The sequence below is a fragment of the Ziziphus jujuba genome, chromosome 9 (genome assembly GCF_031755915.1).
Source record: "Ziziphus jujuba cultivar Dongzao chromosome 9, ASM3175591v1".
Classification (NCBI taxonomy): domain Eukaryota; kingdom Viridiplantae; phylum Streptophyta; class Magnoliopsida; order Rosales; family Rhamnaceae; genus Ziziphus; species Ziziphus jujuba.
Window position 1 is genome coordinate 7,457,992 of NC_083387.1, and position 22,376 is coordinate 7,480,367.

A 22,376-nucleotide genomic window follows, 5' to 3' on the forward strand; every position below is an offset into this window, starting at 1 on the left:
TTTATTGCGTCAGTTATCAATGCGATTCTAGTAGTGTATATAAACATATGATCTGTCATTAATATACATCTATACATCACAAACTCCTAATTTAAATGTAAAGCACTTTATTCAAATTTTGGATAACAATTAATCTCTTATTATTTTATTTATTTGGATTTGATCTCACATATATACAACCTAACTTATATAAGATCAACCTTATGATAAAACCATTAGGATTTTCTTCATTAACTATTGCATTTTTTCAAATAATAAAATTTAAGAATATATTTATAGTTTACCAAATTTTCCAAAATTTACTTTTTTTAAAATAAAATTTTAATATATTATTAAATCCATATTAAATTATTAATTAATTTTTAAATTTAAACCTTCAAAGAGAGAAGTGATTTTTTTTAAGCTAAACTTTATATATATATATATATATATATATATATGTATATGTAACTTTGTTAATTATTGTTATCATCATTTAGATGAAGATAACATTCAAACTCAAAATTATTATTTGAGGAAACATAATTGAAGAAACATTCTATAAGAATAAAGGACAAAAATGTATAGAATTTTAGTTAGTTGACGTAGCGTTTAATGATCAACATTTATTCAGCATGCCTAGATAGCTCATAGGAGCTAAATTACAATTTAGCAATCTTTTCTTTACATGTGCGCGGTCACGAGTTGGTACGTACGGCTCAAAATTCAAATATTCCATCTTAAATTACCAAAAAAAAAAAAAAAAAAAAGTTATGCAGAGACATCTATTAATAGCTATCAGTCAAACTTTCAAATTTTAACCTTATTTAACTAAAAGACATTGTGCAATAATACTAATAATAATTTAAAATTCAAGCTCTAATAGAGGAGAAAAACTACTATACTTGCATACATCTTATAAATATATATATATATATATATATTTGATTTTATGAGAACTATATCTCTCTTTGCGATGGAAGGGGAAAAAATTCAGTGGTTTTTGGCCACTTATTTCTACGTGGTTCTTCATAAATTTTTAACAAATGATAAATATTATTGGTATGATTTTAAAATGATTGATGAATTTAATGTTTTGTTTTTTAATTATAATATTTATCACATGTCAACCAGTTTGTGAAGGAATAATGTAAAAATAGATGGTTGAAAAACCACCTTGCTTTATCCTTGATGAAAGACATATTAACGTTGTTGCAAGTGTTAAAAATTGTCACAATGGCAACTAGTTTCTAGCTTATTGTTTCGAGAAGAACAATTATATATATACACATATATTATATTAGCAGCCAAGTTCCTATCAAGTTTATTTGATGGTTTTATTATTAAGTTTTATTTTAATCATTTGATTGCTTTAAAAGTTTATATTTAAATATTCAATTAAGATTATTTTGGTCTCTAAAAAGTTTATGTTGCTGAAATAATATTATAATCAATCATTAAATTCATATTTAATCAATAATTAAATTTTAAATTTGAACTTTAATAAGATTCAAATATTAATAATAAAAAATTAATATTAAAATTATTAAATTATCCTGATATTAAAATCATTATATCAATCTAACATAAATTTAATTCGTTATATTAATTATCATTTGTTCGGAAATATATTTGGAACCTAAGATGAGAAAATGTGTCATATGGCATATACAAAAGATAACACCTCAATTAGTGAAAATCTAGTTGGAGAAGAATGATAACTTTTATAACTTATTAGGCCATTAAATGTCTAGAAGAAAATTAAATTTTCACCATATCAAAATTGTTTTGTATATGATATAATAGATATATAATAAAAGAGAAAAGAAAAGTGGAACAAAAAATGTTGGTTGGAAAAAGGAAGTGTATTGATTGCAATATGTGATACATGAAATGAAAATGAGGTAGTATGTATCGATAATTTGCAATGGAGCTGTCAAGTTGGACACAACAATATTCATATTACTGCAAGCGAGTCTTTTGGAATTTGATAGTCCAATTTCCGTTCAAAGAAATTCCATGGATGACCCGGCATTGTCATCACTTGTCTATTTCCCTACATTTAGTGAAAGGAAAAAAGCTTTATAAATTTGAGATTTAGACTTTTGAGGTAATCAATGAATTTTGGCCGACCGATCAGCATCCATAAATGCTATTTCATCCGTTTTTTTTGAATTCAATTGGTATGCAAGAAGTGCTGGATCTCTCACCGTGATTGTTGAACCTTTTTTCACCCAACATGGAAATCACGTTAAATTGATATACTTCCATGGGACCGACATATATAAGACCAAAAAAAATAAAGTAAATTTTTTTAGAAAAAATGTGTTGGTTTAGAAAAGAATGAGAAAGTTGGGGGAAAAAAAAATACAGATGTGTAAAAAAATATTAATATTTATATATACAAATCAAAGATGGATGGCAGTGATGAATAGTATGTCACACCTCTCACGTGGGATTTAGAATAAATTTCATGTAAATGAACGTATTTTGTAGTAGCTAGAAGTAGTTAATCAATAATTGCAACAGCTAGCTTTGAAATATGGTCAAAATCTAAGTGCAACATATATAATTGACAGTCCAAATTAGGAGTGTGGCACCTGGCATGGCTGACCGGGCAAATCCACCGTCCCTATCTATCTATATCTTCATTTCCCTCGATAATAATTAACCTATTTATGATGGTTACTCTCTCAACTAGCTTTCAATTAATTCTCTGTTTGTTTCTAATTAATTTCAAAATATGTATATATATATATATATTTATATTCCCGTTTCCACTCCATTAGTTAACTCACAAAAATAATTTATATATTATCAAATTTTAGATCCCGTACAACTATAATTTGATGATATGTATTCTTTAACGTGAACAAATAAATTAATTTTCTATTGGCAAAGTAAATAATACCCAATGTAAGGATTATCGCTGAATTATTAAAATTTGGTAATTAAATTTGATTAAGTAGTGTTAAGCAAGCATTTGAATGGTCTTTCATGTCACCTTGTTGGCCAATCGAACCCAACCCACCGCTTTCGTTAGCAAGTGAGACCAATTACTAATTGACAGATGCATATATATATATATATATATATATATATACACATAAATGGGGCGGGTGTCGTACATACTTGTTGAATAAAATTCACTTTTTACTTCGCATTTTCAAAGTTCAAGTTACATATTTTCAAACCTAGGTCTTTCTATGCACGGTTAATGTATGTACGAGGTGGTCCACAGCGTTAATATTTTTTGATAATTTTTAAAAGTGAAAATTTCATTCAAGTCTTTAAAAGTTTGATGAAAATTTGTTAACATCTTTGAAATTTAAAAGTCATCAAGTTTTGAAAAATTATCATTTTTAGAGTTGATGTTTGAGTAAATTCATTTATTAAAACACTGTTGTACTCCTTAATTTCAAAATAAATATTAAAATTTTATGTTATTTTCTTTTTATATAATTATAATTTATTTATAATTTTTTAAATTATATTGTTTATCAATATACAAATGAAAATATTTTTTGTAGTGTATGCTATTATAAAATAAATGATAAAATAATAATGTAATATATATTTTGACATATAAACTTTTCATAAAATGATTTTATGAAAAATCAACTCCAAGAAGTAAATGATAGTCATCAAAACTTCAAAGTAAAATATGATTTTTCGAATCTTGGAGGTGTTGATGGATTTTCATGACCTCCAATGTGTAGACAAAATTTTAACATATTTAAAAATGCATTTGTTTCTTCAAAACCATCTTTGGGTTTCTCTTAAACCACTTTAAGTACGTAATCGTCCTTTTCTTTTTTATAGAACACAAACAAACAACTATATCGCACTTTTTTGCTTCAAATTCTTCCCCCCATGTCTGTTAGCTGACGCAATTTAATTGCCCAATTAAATTCGTAACCTATCTATCTATCTATATATATATATATATATATATCCCATATATTATATATATATATACACATTATTCATTGAGCCTAGCGTAATCTAATATCTTTCCAAAATTGTCATCAGATTATGCCAACAGTTCAAAATTCAATTAAGTCTAACTTATTCATCCAATGCCGGTTGTTATTAGCAAACATATTACCTTTTGCTGCGACTTGTTTGCAACAGCAGATTCTTTCTTTAGAATATATTTTTAAAGCAACCAAACCAAGGAAGATTGGATACAAATTAGAGCTTGATCTGGAATATCTTTTGCTACAAACTAATCTTGTACCATTTTGTTAATTATTTGAAGGAAACTAAAAAAAAAAGGATAGATCAATCGACCACTTAAATTTATATATGTCTCTATCCGTATTAAAAATTTTGTTGGTTCTCTGTTTTTAATTTGTATATTTAAAAAAGTAATAAAATATGATACTTTTAAATGTAAAGCCAATGAAGATTCCAACACAATAGAGCAGTAGTGAAGGTAAAAGCTTGTTGAATACAGAGCAAATTAGAAACACACATATGAGTGTCATCACGTTGTGTGAGTATAAAATATTTTTTGTACGCTTTGTCTTATATAAAATTATTAGTGTTTTTGTACACTTCGTGAAAACATACATACAGAGTTGGCTCATATGTTTTGGTTGGTCTGTTCCTTGTCTTTTTACACAAAAGCGAGAAAAAGATAAAGAGAAAAAAAAAAAAAAAAAAGACTTTCATCATATAACTGCAATCAGCTTCGGGAAGATACAAATTGTTTTGAATTTTATAATAATATATTATTTTTCCCCTGTCCAATGAACTTGATTGCTGTGTGAAAATATATATGTGTGTGTACATATATATATATATATATATATTTTGTTTGGTTAGAAATAAAAGGAGATAGGCCAAAGATAAGGTAGTTGTACATGTGCGTGTAGTGTATATTATATATTACATATTATTTGGCTAGAGGAGAAAATTGAAATAGATTTAAATGTAATGTGTATGGATATCCATATAGATATTTTGTCCGATCTTCTTCCATGGTATCCACCCCTCGTGACAAAGTTTTATGAGCACCTAAACAGCAATTCTTGATCTATAACTTTATGTTCCCCACCCTCCCAAATCAAAAACCTTGTTTTATGAGACTGATTTTGAGATGCTATTAAACAATTCGGATTGTCAGCATTGTACAAAATACAGAGACAGTCACTGATTTTATTACAAGTATTACTATTATTTGCATCAAATCAAACATATAATCTCCTCAGAAAGATTTCTGAACTTGATTCTAATAATTCTGTAATCATTTGATATGGGCCATTAATTTTAGCTAGTAGTAGTGAAAACATTCTCAGAGATAAAAAAAACAAAAATAAAAATTGACCGTTGAGCTTGATTTATGGCTTAAAACGATTAATTTTATGTTTCAGTAAAAGTCTCTATCGACTGCGTTCTAAATTAATTTTAGTACCAGTTCGTTAAGGCTCCTTCTCATTGGTTATAAATTAGGTACAGACAATATGGGATTTTTTTTTTTTTTTTTTTCTTTTGCTAAAAACTTTGCTCGTCCAGGATTTCTTGGCTGGTGTCAAATATCGAAATCATGGTACCATATTAAAAGCTTATCATATAATTTCCCTTCCCACATGATTTATATATATTTGGCATATCCAAATTTATATTGGTGAGGTACTTTTTCTCTTTCTAATTGAGTAATGCATGAACGTTTGCTTCAAATAAACATGATGTGCGATTGCAAATTCAAGAGGGAAGTGATGGACTTTTGTAATTTATATTATTGGCAATGAAATGAATTAATAATAATAATAATATATAATTTGCAAACTAGTTTTATGATGATACTAGCAGTAGATATATAGCTAGGTAGGGCCCAGTGGCACTGCTTAAACCAAGGGGCTTTATTCCCTGAATTATTAAAAACAAAAGGTTCCTTTAACAACTATACACCATCCCTATGCGTGTCGTATTCAGTTAACGCATGCATTCCACAAAATGTTTATATTTTTGCATTTCATGCAAACCCATTGTGTGTAAAAAGCAAAGCTAGCTTCCACCTCTTATGCACCCACTATTTTAAAAGCAACCTTGTTTTTTAATATCTATCTAAAATATATTACAACATAAAGACCTTTTGCTTGTAATACCTTTTTTGCATTAGAATCATTGGGCTCCATGACCGAGAAATTAATAAAAGGAGACAGCATTGTCCAATGTAATTGTTCGCTGTGTTTTCTTCTTTAATTAATATGAATATTAATATATTCTTTACTCTAAATATTATTTTGTAAAACGTATTTAATTTACATATTGAATAGTTGTCATCTGTTGCTTTTATTGGTCCATTTGCTTATCCTCTACTTACTCCACTACATATAGAAAGTAAAACTATTAATTTATATAACATAAAAATAAATACTCAATTTAAAAAATATGTATATTGTAGAATTAACTAATTAGTGAGATAGTTTAATTAAGTACTAGAGAGAGAGAGAGAGAGATAATTTTTTTTTTTTGGGGTAAAGGGGAGAGAGAGAGGTTTTTAGTTGTATAGTTTAAACGCCATGGATGGTGGAGTTGAATTAATTAATTAACGAGGTAAAAAGCAATATTATATTTTATAATATAGTAATGAATTAATTAATTAACGAGGTGAAAGCAATATTATATTTTATAATATAGTACACCATTTTGCTTTCCTTTTGTTTTTATTCATTATTAAATTTGAAAGGAAAAATTGAATTATACATTAGTCGGGTCAGTGTATTGTCCAAAACCAGAGGTCCTGAAACCAGGGGCGTATGCACCCTGAAACCCAATATATGAAGGAATTCATGTCCCCATCTGTATGATTCATTAGCATTGCTCTTTCTCACAAGTAACTCGTACTTCCACCCCCATAATTTTGATCATCCTACAAGATATCAATTCTAGTCAACTATTTTTTATTTTCTTTAAAAAATTTTAAAAAGAAAAAGACCTTTCACAGCCTTGTTCAACGAACATAATCTGGTCAACTTTGTTCACTTTAATAGTCGTAAAATTATTAATTTCCATTCAATCTATAAGTTTTTGTTTCCACAGCAAAGGCAAGGCAAGGATGGCTTACTTGTAAAGGAAAACTATAATATAAAATTATAAATGCAAAGAAAATAAAAATTGGTTATGCGAAAACGTAACCCGATTCTAGAATTTTAGTCAAAGCTCGAACTTAATGGTGATGGAAAGGACATGAAAGGCCCATCTTCCTAACCATTCTAGATTTTCAAAGCCCAACAACTGTTCAGTCCTAAAATGACCTAAAATGATATTATGGATCTCGGCGATCAAAAATTGGATTAGGCCCAGCCCTCTGTTCCTTCTTCATCAAACTCAACTTAGAGAAAGTCCGTTGCCTTAAAAAAGGAAGGCAAATCTGGCCCAATACCCCTCGTTTGGAGGGCTTAACGAAATATACCCATACTCTCTCAAAATTTTTTTATTTACCCTTTCATATCTATTTTGTCCCTAATAAAAATTAAAAATGACTTAGATGTCCTCTTTTTTTTTTCTTTCGAGAAACCCACGCCGCAATCCCCCATATACCTGCACTCTTTCTTCTTCCTTCCCTCTTCCCTGCACTCAAGATCATCAAGGAGATCTGTCTTGGTGGAACACTGCATGGAAAAGAAAACACTTTACAAAACTATCAAATCCCAATAACAAAGGGTGTAGCTTTTTCTTTTTTTATTTATTTACTTTTTTGCTTTTACTTTCAACTGTGGATTTTTGGCTTTTAGAATCGGAGTCATTTCAAGGAAAAAGGCCAGTTACTCTGATTACTAATTTTTTTTCATGTCCGTGATCACTGATCATATATAATTTTTTCGTTTAAAATATTATTATGAATGGATGGGTTATTGTAAGTTGTTTTCCAAAAACAAAAGAAAGAAATAAAACAAAGAGAAGAAAAGAGAATGATTGTTGAGCCTCGGATGCTTCCTCCACTCGTCCCTCCTCTTGGTGAACTCTCCCCGATCATCCCAAGCGGCTTCGCCATTATCCCTCCCTTCCTCTTTCTCTTTTCTTCGCAAGGGAAAAAATGGAATAGCTTTCACTTTTAATTTTTTATTTGGTATTTGAAAAGGATAACTTGGTAATATTAAAAAAAAATTTAAAACAACGTGGGTAGATTTCGTTAAGACGCCTGAAACAGGAATATTGGGCCAAATTCTTCAAAAAGGAACTTAAGAGACTCTGAATATCTGGGGGCTAAAATTTCGATGATGATTTTGCAAGATTGCTTGTTGTGGGGGTCTGGGAGTTAAAAGGGGGTTTTTTTTCGATAAATAGCTACTTACAACTCCATTTTAGAAAAATAGCAAAATATTTTTTTTTTTTAAAACTAACCACCTTGGGACAAAAATATCCTTGATAAGATTGAAAATTATGCAAAAGTTTTTTTTCTTTTACCCTTTCCTTTCTTCCTCTACACAGCCGTTTGTGAGGTTTCTACACAGCCGTTCGTGAGGTTTCTCTAAGGTCACTCTTTGCATCTCATCGCCTCTCACTCTCATTTTTTTGTATTTTCTCATATCTCAAACTAAACTCAGGTAAAAATTTTATCTTTTTTCTTATTAGATGAAAGTAAGGAAATATGTGTTTTTTTTTGTTTTTTCTCTTTCTCTTTTTTCTTGTATTTTTTATTAGTTTAGGATTTTTTAAGCTTTTTATTTAATATGGGTATGCAAGAAATTAATTTATGAGCTGTTATATGTAATTTTAAATATACTTAGGTGGCATATGGTTTGAAAATGGGAGAAATTTTGTGTAAAACTGAAAAATTGCGAAAAACAGTAAAAACGGAGGAAATTTGGCGAAAAAGATGAACTTCCGCCAATTTCCTCCAGTTTGTCAGTTTTCGCAAAATTTCCGCCAATTTTTCGCCAATTTTCCACCAATTTTCCACCAGTTTTCCGCCATTTTTCTTCTTCGGCAAACTAACTGACGAAAATGTGGACCTTCTATAGAAATTTGCAAGCTAATTTTGATTTTTCAGAAACTTGTCTCTCTGCTCAAAGATGAAAATCAAACAACATCACATCGCATGGGCAAGGGGAGGGAGAACAATTTTCCAAAAACTGGTTCTTCTATGACACCGGCGAATAGGAGAACAATTTTGCTTGAAGTGAAAATGGCGCTGGTCTGTTTCTAAAGGGAAAGGGAAAGCTTAGCTTTGTTTTTATGCCCTAGTTCTGTTTCGAAAGGAAAAGGGAATGGAGGAAAAAAAAAACCAAAAACAACAAACTAAAAGAAAGTTGCATTTCGATATAGAAAATAGACCAAAAAAAAAAATACAAAGGGTATTTTGGTCCTGTTGTACTAAAAGTTGGCTATTTTGAAAAAAAAAAAAACATTTTGCTAGTTTTCTAAAATGGAATTGTAATATGGTTATTTTTCGAAAAAACCCTTAAAAGGGAAGCAATAAGGCTACCATTTGGGCTGAATTCAGATAACAAGGGTTTTTTCGATAACTAGCCACTTTACAATTGCATTTTAGAAAAATAACAAATTTTTTTATTTTTTTAAAAACTAACCAATATTTTACCCGTTTGGACTAAAGTACCCTTATCTACAAAAGCTTTCCTTTCTTCTACACAGCCGTTCGTTCGTGGGGGTGGGGTTTATACAAAACTGTTCTTGGGGTTTCTCTAAACTCTTTGCATCTCATCGCCTCTCACTCTCATTTTTTTGTATTTTCTCAGATCTCAAACTAAAATCAGGTAAAAAATTTATCTTTTTTCTTATTAGATGAAAGTAAGGAAATATGTATTTTTTTTGTTTTTTCTCTTTCTATTTTTTCTTGTAAGTTTTATTAGTTTATGGTTTTTTAAGCTTTTTATTTGATATGGGTATGCAAGAAATTGATTTATGAGATGTTCTATGTGATTTTAAAGATACTTTAGGTGGCATATGGTTTGAAAATGGGAGAAATTTTGTGTAAAACTGAAAAATCGCGAAAAACAGTAAAAACGGAGGAAATTTGGCGAAAAAGATGAATTTCCGCCAATTTCCTCCAGTTTGTCAGTTTTCACAAATTTCCGCCAGTTTTCCGCCAGTTTTTCGCCATTTTTCCGCCAGTTTTCCATCAGTTTTCCGCCAGTTTTCCGCCAGTAGGAAAAAGCTATATTTGGCTAAAAAAAAAAAACAGAATCAACTTTTTTAATACAGTTAATATGTTTGTTTAATATTATTCAAAATTTTATATATTTATTGATTTAGTTTAACGTTATTCATTTAATTTTGTAGTTAAATGGAAGATGATGACATTGTAATTGCGGTTTTATACAATGGAACATTGGTACAAAATGATAGTGGTGATTGGGAATATCGAAATGGTAAAAATGTAATGGTTTATGTCGGCAAGAGATGCACAAAATCAGAGTTAGAGGACTGTGGCATATTTACACTCAAGACCATCGAATTCTTACATGCTAGATTACCATTGACATTCACACAAGATAACATGGAGTTCTTTAGGAAGAAGTATGCATATGAGGTTTACAACAAAGAACTTAGCATATGAGCTGCATGGTGATGCTTTTTTCTTTCCTTTTTTCATGTTTATAGATGCATATTATTTATTATATTTGACTTTTAATTGTAAATATAATGGTGGCTTATAATGTTCATTTAACAAAGATAACAATGTGGTATTGATGTAATGATAAGTAATTGACCTTATAGGAAATGTGCCATGTTTATTTATTATAATTCCGTTATGCACAAACGCCTTAAGAGCTCAATTGCAAATTTTAAAAAATTTTCCGCTTGTCGAAAATATTTCCTATAGACCGAAAAATTTTCCTACTGGAGGAAAAATGGAGGAAAAACGTTCCTCCAGTCGGAAATCCCATATGAAGAAAAATTGAAGCCTCTTGATAAATTTCCGCCAGGTGGAAAAATTTTCCTCCAAGCGGAAATAGTTTTCCTCCTGTTGGAAAACATTTCCTCCAAGCGGAAATTGTTGAATAATTTTTACTCCTATTAGAAACTAATTTCCTCCACTTGGAAAATCAATTTCTAATAGATTATATAAGTTAATAGTAGGATAAAAAAAATTGGGAGTGGAGACAAATATTATATAAGATGAAGATGGAATTAACAAAAAATGTAGTGACATTTAAAATCAATAACCATTTTAAATAAAAATAAAATTGATATATGTTTGTTTTTATTTTCAAAATCATTTGGACATTTCATAAAATGATATGTAAACTAAAGATTGAAAATCAATTCCAGAAAGCATCTTTTCATTTAAGATTAAATTCAAAAAAAAAAAGATATGAAATAATTATCAAAACATATTAAACCATAACACTAAATTAAAACTTTCTAATTCGAAGCATAAGACAATGGATTCGTACATCTCTGCCTATAATGTCCAACACCACCGCATCGGCTACATCTACGTCCAATAACATCTTCACCTTCGGATGGTATGCGTTGCATCCTTGGTCTACCGGCTCGCCTACGTGTCCATCTTGGTGGAAGAACAATGCGACTTGCCACGTCATCCGGGACATGCCACTGTTTTTCATCTAACAAAGGATAAATGGACTCAGCATAAGCTGCACGATATGCATCCGCGGTGTAGTAATGAGAACACATGCCATAAGGAGCAATTTTTCGGTCTCTGCAAGCGGCAATACAATGATCACAAGGATATTGATCAAAATCGAAGACTTTGCATGAGCATGTTTTTGATTGGAGATTAACTGTACCCCTCAAACTCCCACCTTCCACAAGAAATTCATGCATATTAATGGCTTTCACACGTAGTCCGATGGACTCCAAATTTTGTAGTTTGAGTTGCTCTTCCATATGGTCAGTCACAGGCTTTGTCAATTTTGCACCTGCAGTACGTCGCTCATAAAACCACCTTTGCAGTAAATCCCGGATGTGCTCTATTAATGCTACTATTGGCATCTCTCTAGCATCTAGCAGAATGCCATTCAAGCTTTCTGCAATATTGGTGGTCATGATAGTGTACCTTCTACATGGATAAAGAGAACGTGCCCACCTTGTAGGGTCACATGATCGAATGTACTGGGTAGCCCTAATGTTTTTTGCCTCAATTTGCCCCATATAAAACTCAAAATCTTCAACCAAATATGCACTAGCTGCGAGCATGAAACATTGTATTATTGATTCATCTTTCGCATGTCCATTTTCTTTAATATTTCTGCTTATATGGTACGTGCACAACGCATGGTATGCATTGGGAAAAACTTTGCGTAATGCCCTTTCAATAGCGGGGTGTCTATCACTCACAAACACCAAATCTGGAAAATCTCCGATGGCATCCTTCAGGTTTTGGAAAAACCATGTATATGCTTGCTCGTTCTCTCCATCTCCAATGCCGAAAGCCAAAGGATATATTTGCTTATTGCCATCCATGCCCGATGCAATATACATGTACCCTTTGTATTTCCCTTTCAATGTAGTTGCATCAACAGCCAATACGGATCTTATGTGGGATTTAAATCCCCTAATGCTTGCTCCAATCGCCATAAAGAAATATACAAAATTGTTATTATCGTCTGTTTTGATACGTGTAACAGTCCCAGGGTTCTTCGACACTAACTCAAAACAGTAGGCAGGTAACTTAGCAAAATTCTCCTCTGGAGATCCCCTAACACTGTTAAGTGTATACTCTTTACCTCTCCATGCTTTGTTGTAGCTTATATTCACTCCATATTTCTGCAAAAAATCATGTTGAATTTTTTTGGGTTTGTAAACACGTGCAATACCTTCATATTTAGATTTGATACATTGCCCGATAACCCGGCTACTGGCTTGCTTGTTTTCTCGATGCACGATATCTAACGAGCAACTGTGTACATTATCAAAAATTCTCACAACAAATATTTCTCCATTTTTAAATGTGGTTGCACGTAGTCGCCATTTACAAGTATTTTCCAAGCATACAACCTCATACCGTTGTGTAGTTGATCGTGTCACCTTGAACTCCTTATTTTCTCGCATGCAATAGATACTCAGTTTATTCTGTAGGTCACGTTTGTTGCGAAATAATTGTCCAACTACTATGCTCTCACAGCCAGTGAACTTTGACGAAAATATGACCATAGAACCACTTCTGTTGCTCGATGATATGTGGTCACTTGTAGCACGATGAACCCTAACATCATCAACTCCTTCATTGTTCATTTCAGGATGCATATCATTATCATTATCCGGCAACTCATGATCAAAATCTACATCATTATGACCAACATCATCCCCTGCTGCATTGTAATTCTCATCATGATCAATATGATGCAACTGCTCATACTCCTCGTCGTTAGGAAACCGTTCAGCATAGTCACCTCCAACATTAACTCCTTCGTGAATGTTAAATGATGTCCAGGCCCCCCCACGAACATCAACTTGATCTCTAAACTGAGTTTCTTGAACCATAATTTCCTGAGATGTAGCCTGAATTGGTTCAGTACCGGAAGCTTGTGGTAGACGACCGCCAATTGGAGGACAAGAAAAAGAATGAAGATTACTCCCACTATCCGAAGCAAATGCTGTTTGATGAACATTTCTACATACATGTTCAACTTTTGAAATCACCTCAACATACAATGGAGGCCGCATCATTGTCATCCCTCCATTCCTCACTTCTTGAAGAAAGCATTTCACATCCCTATCACATCGTATTTCTGTAGGATCCAACTTTTCTGCACATCGTCCATATATCCATTTTAGCTTTAGCAAATATTCATTTCGATCTATCTCAATAGAATTGAAAATCTCATCCTCTAACTCTGATTTTGTGCATCTGTTGCCGACGAAAACCATTACATTTTTACCATTTCAATATTCCCAATCACCACTATCATTTTGTACCAATGTTCCATTGTATAAAACCGCAATTACAATGTCATCATCTTCCATTTGACTACAAAATTAAATGAATAACGTTAAACTAAATCAATAAATATATAAAATTTTGAATAATATTAAACAAACATATTAACTGTATTAAAAAAGTTGATTCTGTTTTTTTTTTCGGGCCAAATATAGCTTTTTCCTACTGGCGGAAAACTGGCGGAAAAATGGCGGAAAATTGGCGGAAATTTGCGAAAATAGACAAACTGGAGGAAATTGGCGAAAATTCATCTTTTTCGTCAAATTTCCTCTGTTTTTCGCGATTTTTCAGTTTTACACAAAATTTCTCCTATTTTCAAACCATATGCCACCTAAAGTATCTTTAAAATCACATAGAACATCTCATAAATCAATTTCTTGCATACCCATATCAAATAAAAAGCTTAAAAAACCCTAAACTAATAAAACTTACAAGAAAAAATAGAAAGAGAAAAAACAAAAAAAATACATATTTCCTTACTTTCATCTAATAAGAAAAAAGATAAAATTTTTACCTGATTTTAGTTTGAGATCTGAGAAAATACAAAAAATTGAGAGTGAGAGGCGATGAGATGCAAAGAGTTTAGAGAAACCCCACGAACAGTTTTGTATAAACCCCACCCCCACGAACGAACGGCTGTGTAGAAGAAAGGAAAGCTTTTGTGTAATTTTCAATTTTATCAAGGATATTTTTGTCCCAAGGTGGCTAGTTTTTAAAAAAAAAAAAAATTTTGCTATTTTTCTAAAATGGAGTTATAAGGTGGTTATTTATGGGAAAAACCCAGATAACAAAGTCTTTAAGTTAGTGTCAACCCAAAGAGAAACCATGTGCCGAAATAAGGCTTTTAGTTCAGCTGAACCTGACTAAAGCTTCTCCACTCATATGTAGCCATCAAGTTAGAGTGCCCAAGTTCAACCCAAAGGGTGGCTATAGTCCAAATCAGGCTATTTGAAGTGCATTCTTTTGATTAAGAGGCCAGCCCAAGTCAAACCCAAACAGTTAATGTTTGTTTCGGCCCAAAGAAGCTAAAGGTCAACGATAAGACCGCATAAATCATGATCTTAGAAGAAGAATTTCTTCTTTCTTTTTCCTTTTCTTCCTATGTTTTATTGTTTTATTGGACGGTTATAATTAACTTGGATTTCATATATGCTTCATGTTAGGTCTTTTCCCAAGTATTACGTATCTCAGGGAAGCAATGCTTGAATCATTTATGTCCGAACAATTGGCATTTTTTTAGGCATTCTCTCCGGTTACTTATCTGTTGTTATGTAGGGTTGAAGTTCCTTTAGAAACAGTAAATAGTGTTTGTTTGTTTGTTTGTTCTTTTTTTTTTTTGACAGTTTAATTGTACATATCCAGTCCGAAGAATTAGTGCACAACACCTAATCTAGAAATGTAGAGAAGTTAAACCTCAAACTTAATCCAAACATGTAAAACATTTTTATTTGTCATTGTCACTGTCAATGTGAGGAGATAGCATTATCTTGTTTAATTGAGAGGTAAAATTGTCTATCATTACATACATATATATGGCTTTTAAATATAGACAATTAAAACATTTAGAAAATAATAAAGATGTTTCCATGGAATGTGATTAGAATTGAAATTTCTGGATTATTTTAGAAAAATGAAATCTTACTAGCAAAAATGGATAGATAAGATAAAATAAATAAATTGGATCACCATCTGTATATAATCCTATCCCATTTTCCTTTTACCATTTTAATGTTTTCTTCTAGAACAAAGAAGAAGTAAAGTATGTAATAACAACCTTGGTGAAGTTATGTGTCATCACAAAAATTTTCATTTATTGAAAAACTGAAAACGTGGTGTAACCTGCACAGCATGAAAAATTCTTTTCAGTTCCTTTTAAGTAAATAATACCTCTTTGTTGGTCATTTATATATACCTCAGTTATTTTCCTTGATCTAAACACTTGTCGAACCGAATAACAACGTTTAATTACAGCCTATCAAGTGGCAAATTTATTGAAAAATCGTAGCGAATTCTCGTCTAACTAAAAATATTTTATTTTTTTGGTACAACATATATTATAAGCAAATTTAATGGCGGTAATAAAATTTTTTTAATATAATATTATCAAGACCACCATATAAAACAGACAGATTGTTTATATATAGATGAGAATAATCGTAAAATTTCTATGTTCACACCAAGATCAACATGGATTAATTAATGTATATGTTATGTACACATTTAAGACATGGACATGATTGTCACTTGTGAGTTAGTACTTCGATTGCGTTTAAGGAATTGCTTCCGAAAAACACTTGGGCCAAATACGCAAAGGAAGAGCAAAAGTAAAAAGTTGGTGTTATCATTGTGAAGACAATGGTCGAAAGCATGTCGACATTCATCTTGTGGATCCCTCCAAACAATAATAATAATAATAATTTGTTGTCTATACTTTTTGTATAGCATGTCTGTGCTCCATGTGGGCCACTAATTATTTTCTAGAATATCCTTCGATTATGCCATTACTTGTGTATGGTCCTATACCAATTACTTGCAGCAAAACAAATTCATGGAAACTTGGATTTCTGTTGTGTTGTTGATTTTGTTTCTCTTTCTCTGACTAGCTCTTTATAAATTCCTTTTTCTTGCTACGATCCAACTCGCATTATTAATCTATCAGTTCATAGTTCTTGGTGTGAATAAATTATTAAAGATCAAAATAATATCATATCTTCTTTACCTCATGTATTATATTGATAAAGAAATGCAAGAGAAGAAAGATAAGAGTCGATCTCTGATTTTTACATCATGAAAAAAGAAAAGAAGAGTCAATCTGTTTTAAAGAACATGGTCTAGTTAGTAGGATCTTATGGAAAATGGAAAGTTTTCTAACATTCCTCTTTTGGTCTATCTTTAATCTGTGAATTTCTTATTCATTTCGTGAATAAATTTTTATCCATAACTCCTTTGTTTACGTGCAATAGGATGTCGATTACATGTAATAGGATAGCTAAAAATACCATAATATTGCATGTAATTAGAGGTATTTCGGACAAAAATTTGTTCAAATTTTTTGGATTACAGACTCATTATATCTTAATGGTCAGAAAAACTAGATATGTAAACATTTTGATAGTTGGCAAGAGTTTAATAGTAAAACGTGGCGATGAAGTAGCTGTAGTAGAGTTTTTCAACATTTAGAAATCTGTCTAAATAAACGTTGCAGTCTTACAATGTCACCATCGAAGATTTCTTGCAAGTCATGGAGTTTGTGTTAGCACTAAAATAATAAATCAATTAAAATACTTTAACATAATGAATAAAAATTTATCTCATTATAACCTAGGATTATAGATATATATACATTGTATTTTATAAGCTAAATGATCAAATTTACTAACATTTTGAATCTTTATAGTTATTAATTATGCAAAACAAAAATATAAAGAGATACAAGAACGGTATTTAATGGATACACTCATTTCTAATCTTTCTCCTTTATATATTTACGAAGCAGTAAATGCCCAAGTCATTGTCCCATGTCAATATCATATATATTATACACTATCTCATAACTTATTGTTCAATTTTATAAATACAAAATAATTAATAAATAACAATATTATTAAATAATAATAATAATAATAATAAAATTGAGAATAAGTTCATTGGTCTTCTAGATATAACAATTTTTTTATCCAATAAATTAATTAAAATATTATAAAAAACTTATAAAAATTTATTACAAAAGTCAATAGATAAATTCAAACGAGTTAACTTTGTCCCTCACCCTTATGCTCGACTGTTTGACAGAATAATTGAAACTCCCCATATCTCCCATCATAGTTCAAGGTTCGAAGCTTTCCCATTTTCCTTAAAATGCAAAGCCATTATACATTTTCTTTATAAACTTAAAATTTTGAATAGAAATAAAAAATTAACAAAAGTGAAAACCAAACAATTTGTCAAATCATATCACATAACATAGACAGCAAGAATATTTAACAATTATTATATCACTAATAGACGAAAAGTTCACACATTATTGGCCTAAGCCAATGTTCCGCGAAAGGAATATAGTTCTGTTTGGAGATGAGGAATATTGGTTTATGCCCCTGGGAATATTACTCCATTATCCTCGGTATTATACCAAAGCACGCTTAAATTTCTAAACTAAACATATCTATCTGATTTAAAATAAGATTTGCCCAGTCCAATTCTTTTCTTTTTTTTAATTTTTAATTAACCCCACTCCCAAATTGAAATATTAAACACCTCCGTTTTGTCTGCTACCCTTCCCGTTGCCCAAGGGGCAACCCATCCAGGGTCCCACACCGGCGACCAAATTCCCATAAGTCTCATGGCCCATTTCACCACGTGCCATTCTCGTGGCTGGCAAATCCAGACACAGTCCGAATCAACCCCGCAGGTGCCATCGGATATGCTGCCACGTGGATTATCCCAGTCGGATGCTTCCCCGTATATCCTTTTCTACAGTCTCCCTCTCTTCTCTCTCTCTCTATCTCTGTGCTTTTTCAAATTGAATGTTTATCTATCTAGCTCTTTCGCTATCCAACACACGAATAGCAGTCTCAGTTTCTAAGTCTATTTAATCGAATATTCCTGAATAAATATTCCTTCCACCATTTTCTCCGTCTTTCCTTTCTTTTTATAAGCTTCTGAGATATTCCTTTCTTTGTTCATCCAAAGCTGAATCCCACAGAAGAAGCACTCAGAAACAAAAGCATCAAAACAACAAATTTGCTTTTCTTTTTCTTTCGAAAATTAATATTGTTTCGCTGTCAGATATGGTGGGTTTCGTTAGAACAAAACGGGTCACCGACCCCCTCGACGACAGGGTCAAGGCTCGACTCGTCGGGAGAGATGTTTCGCGACTCAGTTATGTCAGCAGCGGGAGCGAGTACTCCGGCGAAGATGACTCACCGTGCCTTTCCGAACTCGTTCACGATTTCCTCCAGGACCACGATGAGTCGGCCGAGACTCGTCGCCTTCCCGACTACGAATCCGAGTCTGAGAGAATCGACTCGGTCGCGGATTGTACTGACGCTATCGAGATTGTAACCGGCTTAACGGCTTCTTCTGGCAATGTGGATTCGGATTCGTACAAGGAGCTTCTATCGGCTCACGTCTTCAAAGCGGCAGAGTCTTTTTCCCGCCTGAGATCTAACAGGGTCGCGTTCAGACGGAGTGTGATGCAGTTTCTGAGGGAGTTAGGGCACAATGCGGCGATATGCAAGACCAGGTGGAACTCCTCCGGCGGAATCACCGCCGGAAACTACGAGTTCATCGACGTTGTTGTCCAATCGGGATCTTCATCATCGCGGCACAACCGATACTTCATCGACCTCGACTTCGCCTCCGAGTTCCAGATCGCGAGGCCTTCGGCTTACTACACGAGACTCTTGCAGTCTCTGCCAACAATTTTCATTGGAAATGCGGAGGATCTGAAGCGGCTCGTGAGGGTCATATGCAACGCCGCGAAGATATCTTTGAAGAGCACGGAGCTTTCTGTTCCTCCGTGGAGGAAAAACCGTTACATGCAGAACAAATGGTTCGCATCTTACCGCCGAACGGTGAATCCTGCGCCGGAAAACTCATTTTCATCTTTGGTTCCGGCCTCCGGAATCAAATGCCGTTGGATTGGGTTCGATGCCGGAGTTTCCGACTCCAACGTCAACGGCCATATGTTTGTCCGTATAAGATGATAAGGATTGGAATTAATATATAATTTCATATATAAAAAATAAAAAAAAAAAAAATTTGATTCGTACTTGCAAGAGAAGGTATGATGATAAATTGATAATAATCTCTTTTGCTTTTTTTAATTCTTATTTATTTATTTATTTTTCTTTTAACGAAGGCGATTTTAATGAATGGTATAATGTAACGCGGCAAATGTACATTGTGACTAAGGCGGCGCACTTGCTATTTCACGTGCAAAGCGGGACTAGGATACCTGAGTGTAATAGCACTTGCACAGGAAAAAAAGAAAAAAATAATAATAATAATAATAAAACCTTTTCCGTAACTTGAACGAGTTACGAATGAACCTTGGTCAAATCCTGACCGTTCATAAAATATAGGATCAGTTCAGTTAGATCGGAAGGATGTAAGAAGCCCAATTTTGGTGACTATTTTAAGTAAAAAAATAAAATATCCGTATTAGGATATTGATGAGGTGGATTGGTGGAATGGAAAAAACTCTAGTACTCCCGAGCACTGAATGATTGGATACTCCTTCCATTAAATAGACGACATTTATACAGCTTTATCACATCAGCTGCCTAATAAAACTGCTGTGACAGTGTTAAAAAATTTATAAAAAAAACCACTTTAACCTTGAAAGACGAGAAGCCATCCGAACCGAATCTCAGTCCCTTAAACACTAATCTCATCTAGAATTTTTAAACGCCAATCTCATCTCCAATTTTTCTCTTTCTTCAGTGAGTTCAGATGTCTATTTATGTATATATTTTTTAAGATATGTAAAAATATTCTAAAGACAATGAAAATATTTTTTTAATAAATATGTACCACATTAAAGAAAAAGCCAAAAAGAATCCCCAAAAATTTAAAAAAAAAAAAAAAACGGTTTTCTTAATCAGCAGCTCTACAACGCAGACAACCCACCCAAAAATTCGAAAATCAGATCCAGCATGTAAAACTGATTGTAAAAGATAATAATTGAAAAAAATTAAGAGAAAAAAAAAAGGGATCTGTTCAAGTTTAGCTCTCCAACTTCAAAATTAACCTGCAAAGTGCAAATGTTCAAGGTTATTGAACTTGGCTCTGGAGAAAACGAATTCGAAAAGAAAAACCAGATCTAAGATTTTTATTTTTTTTGTGTTTCTGAAAAAAGACCAGGTCTCGACTAAGCCTCAGCTGAGTATTAGATGGTTGTAGATTTACGTGTCTTTGAAGGTAACTTAAGGGTTTTCTTTGTGATGCGAGAAAGAGAGAGACGATGGAAGTTGATAGACTTGGAGAGGGAAGAAGATGACGTTGAACGTTGACGTCTGTCTGTATGTTAGTAAAATGATTTTGGCAAAGTTTGCCCAAATGTCCTTTATTTAATGGAAGGAGTATCCACTCGCTTAGTACGCCGGGAGTACAAGAGGTTTTTTTTTTTTTTTTTTTTCCCGGTGGAATGATAGTGGTCTATCTACAGGTGTTGTTCTCATTAACAATGATTGTGACCTGTGATGCGAAAATTAGTGAAATTTTTTCCTGACAATGAGTGGGGACAGATGGCTGTTAATGGTGATCATGGTAGCACCGAATTTATTTGGCTGTGGGGACAATGAAAAAGGAAAAGGCAGTACATGTCTGTGTGTTCTGGATAAGGTTTTTGTTTATATTCTCTCCAATCCGCTGGGCCAGAGGAGAGGCAAGTGATAAATGCTTGGGACCCTGAATTATATCCTATGCGGTGGCACTGGTTGACCCGGACACGTGTCCGATTGACAATCCTAAATGTTCTCGCTCTGTCACCTCCAAAGTCACTCAAAATTCTGAGAATATTATAAGTTTAACGTAAACTGTTGAAAAATTTAATATAATAATTGTTAAATTAAGTTTTCACACTTTCCCCTCCCCCAGTTTATAAAAAAATATAGCTATCCGCGTTGAAAGATTCGTAAATTATAATTATAATTATTGAAAAGCCTCGCAGTCTATATAGAATCCTTGTTTTAAAAAAGCTTTTGGAGTTGAAGAGATAATCATGATGTCGCTAATAATTTGATAATTTTAAAAATGTATCAAGACAATGATGCAGTTTGCAATGCCTATCTTCTTTTTGATGTCCATGATCTAAAACTATATTAGAATAATAATTGGATAATGCATGGAACCCATATAATGCACCCAAAGAGAGATGCGAGGAGGTTGATAATGTATAGAACCCATATGATGCACAAAAGGAGATAAGAAGGACGTTCTTTTCTTTCAGATGAGATTTGTGCTTTGTCATAAAAGAGAAAAAAAAAAAAAAAAGTCAAATTAATCTTTACTAGGAACCACAAAAAGGAAAAAGAGTAATCGTTCATTCACTAATTACGTCGGATAAGAGTGAAAGTTTTGGTGTCTTATTCTTATCTAGCAACGTATACAAAAAGGAATTAAGTATGGCCGTTGAAGTTGGAAGATCTTTAGCGGATAGACTAGAGAAAACCCAAATTGAATAATGGGCTGCACACAACAAAGTAAGCAATGTGTAGCTGGATTAGAGTAGTAGATCTGCTTCAATAGCTATTATGGGTTATTCAATTGGGCCACAACCCAAAGGGAACTATTAAATTCGCACCCAATTATAGAAGAGTCCATTTAATGACCTCATTAGGCTTTTATATTATTTTCACCGAAGAAATTGATTGGCACTTCTAAAAATAAAAGAAACTTTTTCCACCCTTTTTATGTCCTAAAATATTAACCTTGCAAGCGCAAAGCCGGATTCTCCTGGGCCATATTCCCAGAGCCTGTTCTTACGGGAACTCTAATTTGTAAACCCGTGCAC

General features: G+C 32.4%; 1 protein-coding gene across 1 annotated transcript; it reads left to right on the forward strand.

Moving 5' to 3' along the window:
- Positions 1-18,169: 18,169 nt before the first annotated feature.
- On the forward strand, positions 18,170-19,716 carry LOC107426584 (uncharacterized). The gene has a single exon (XM_016036806.4). It carries the CDS (start codon positions 18,649-18,651, stop codon positions 19,564-19,566), a length of 918 nt encoding a protein of 305 aa, XP_015892292.1. The 5' UTR covers positions 18,170-18,648; the 3' UTR covers positions 19,567-19,716.
- Positions 19,717-22,376: the final 2,660 nt, after the last annotated feature.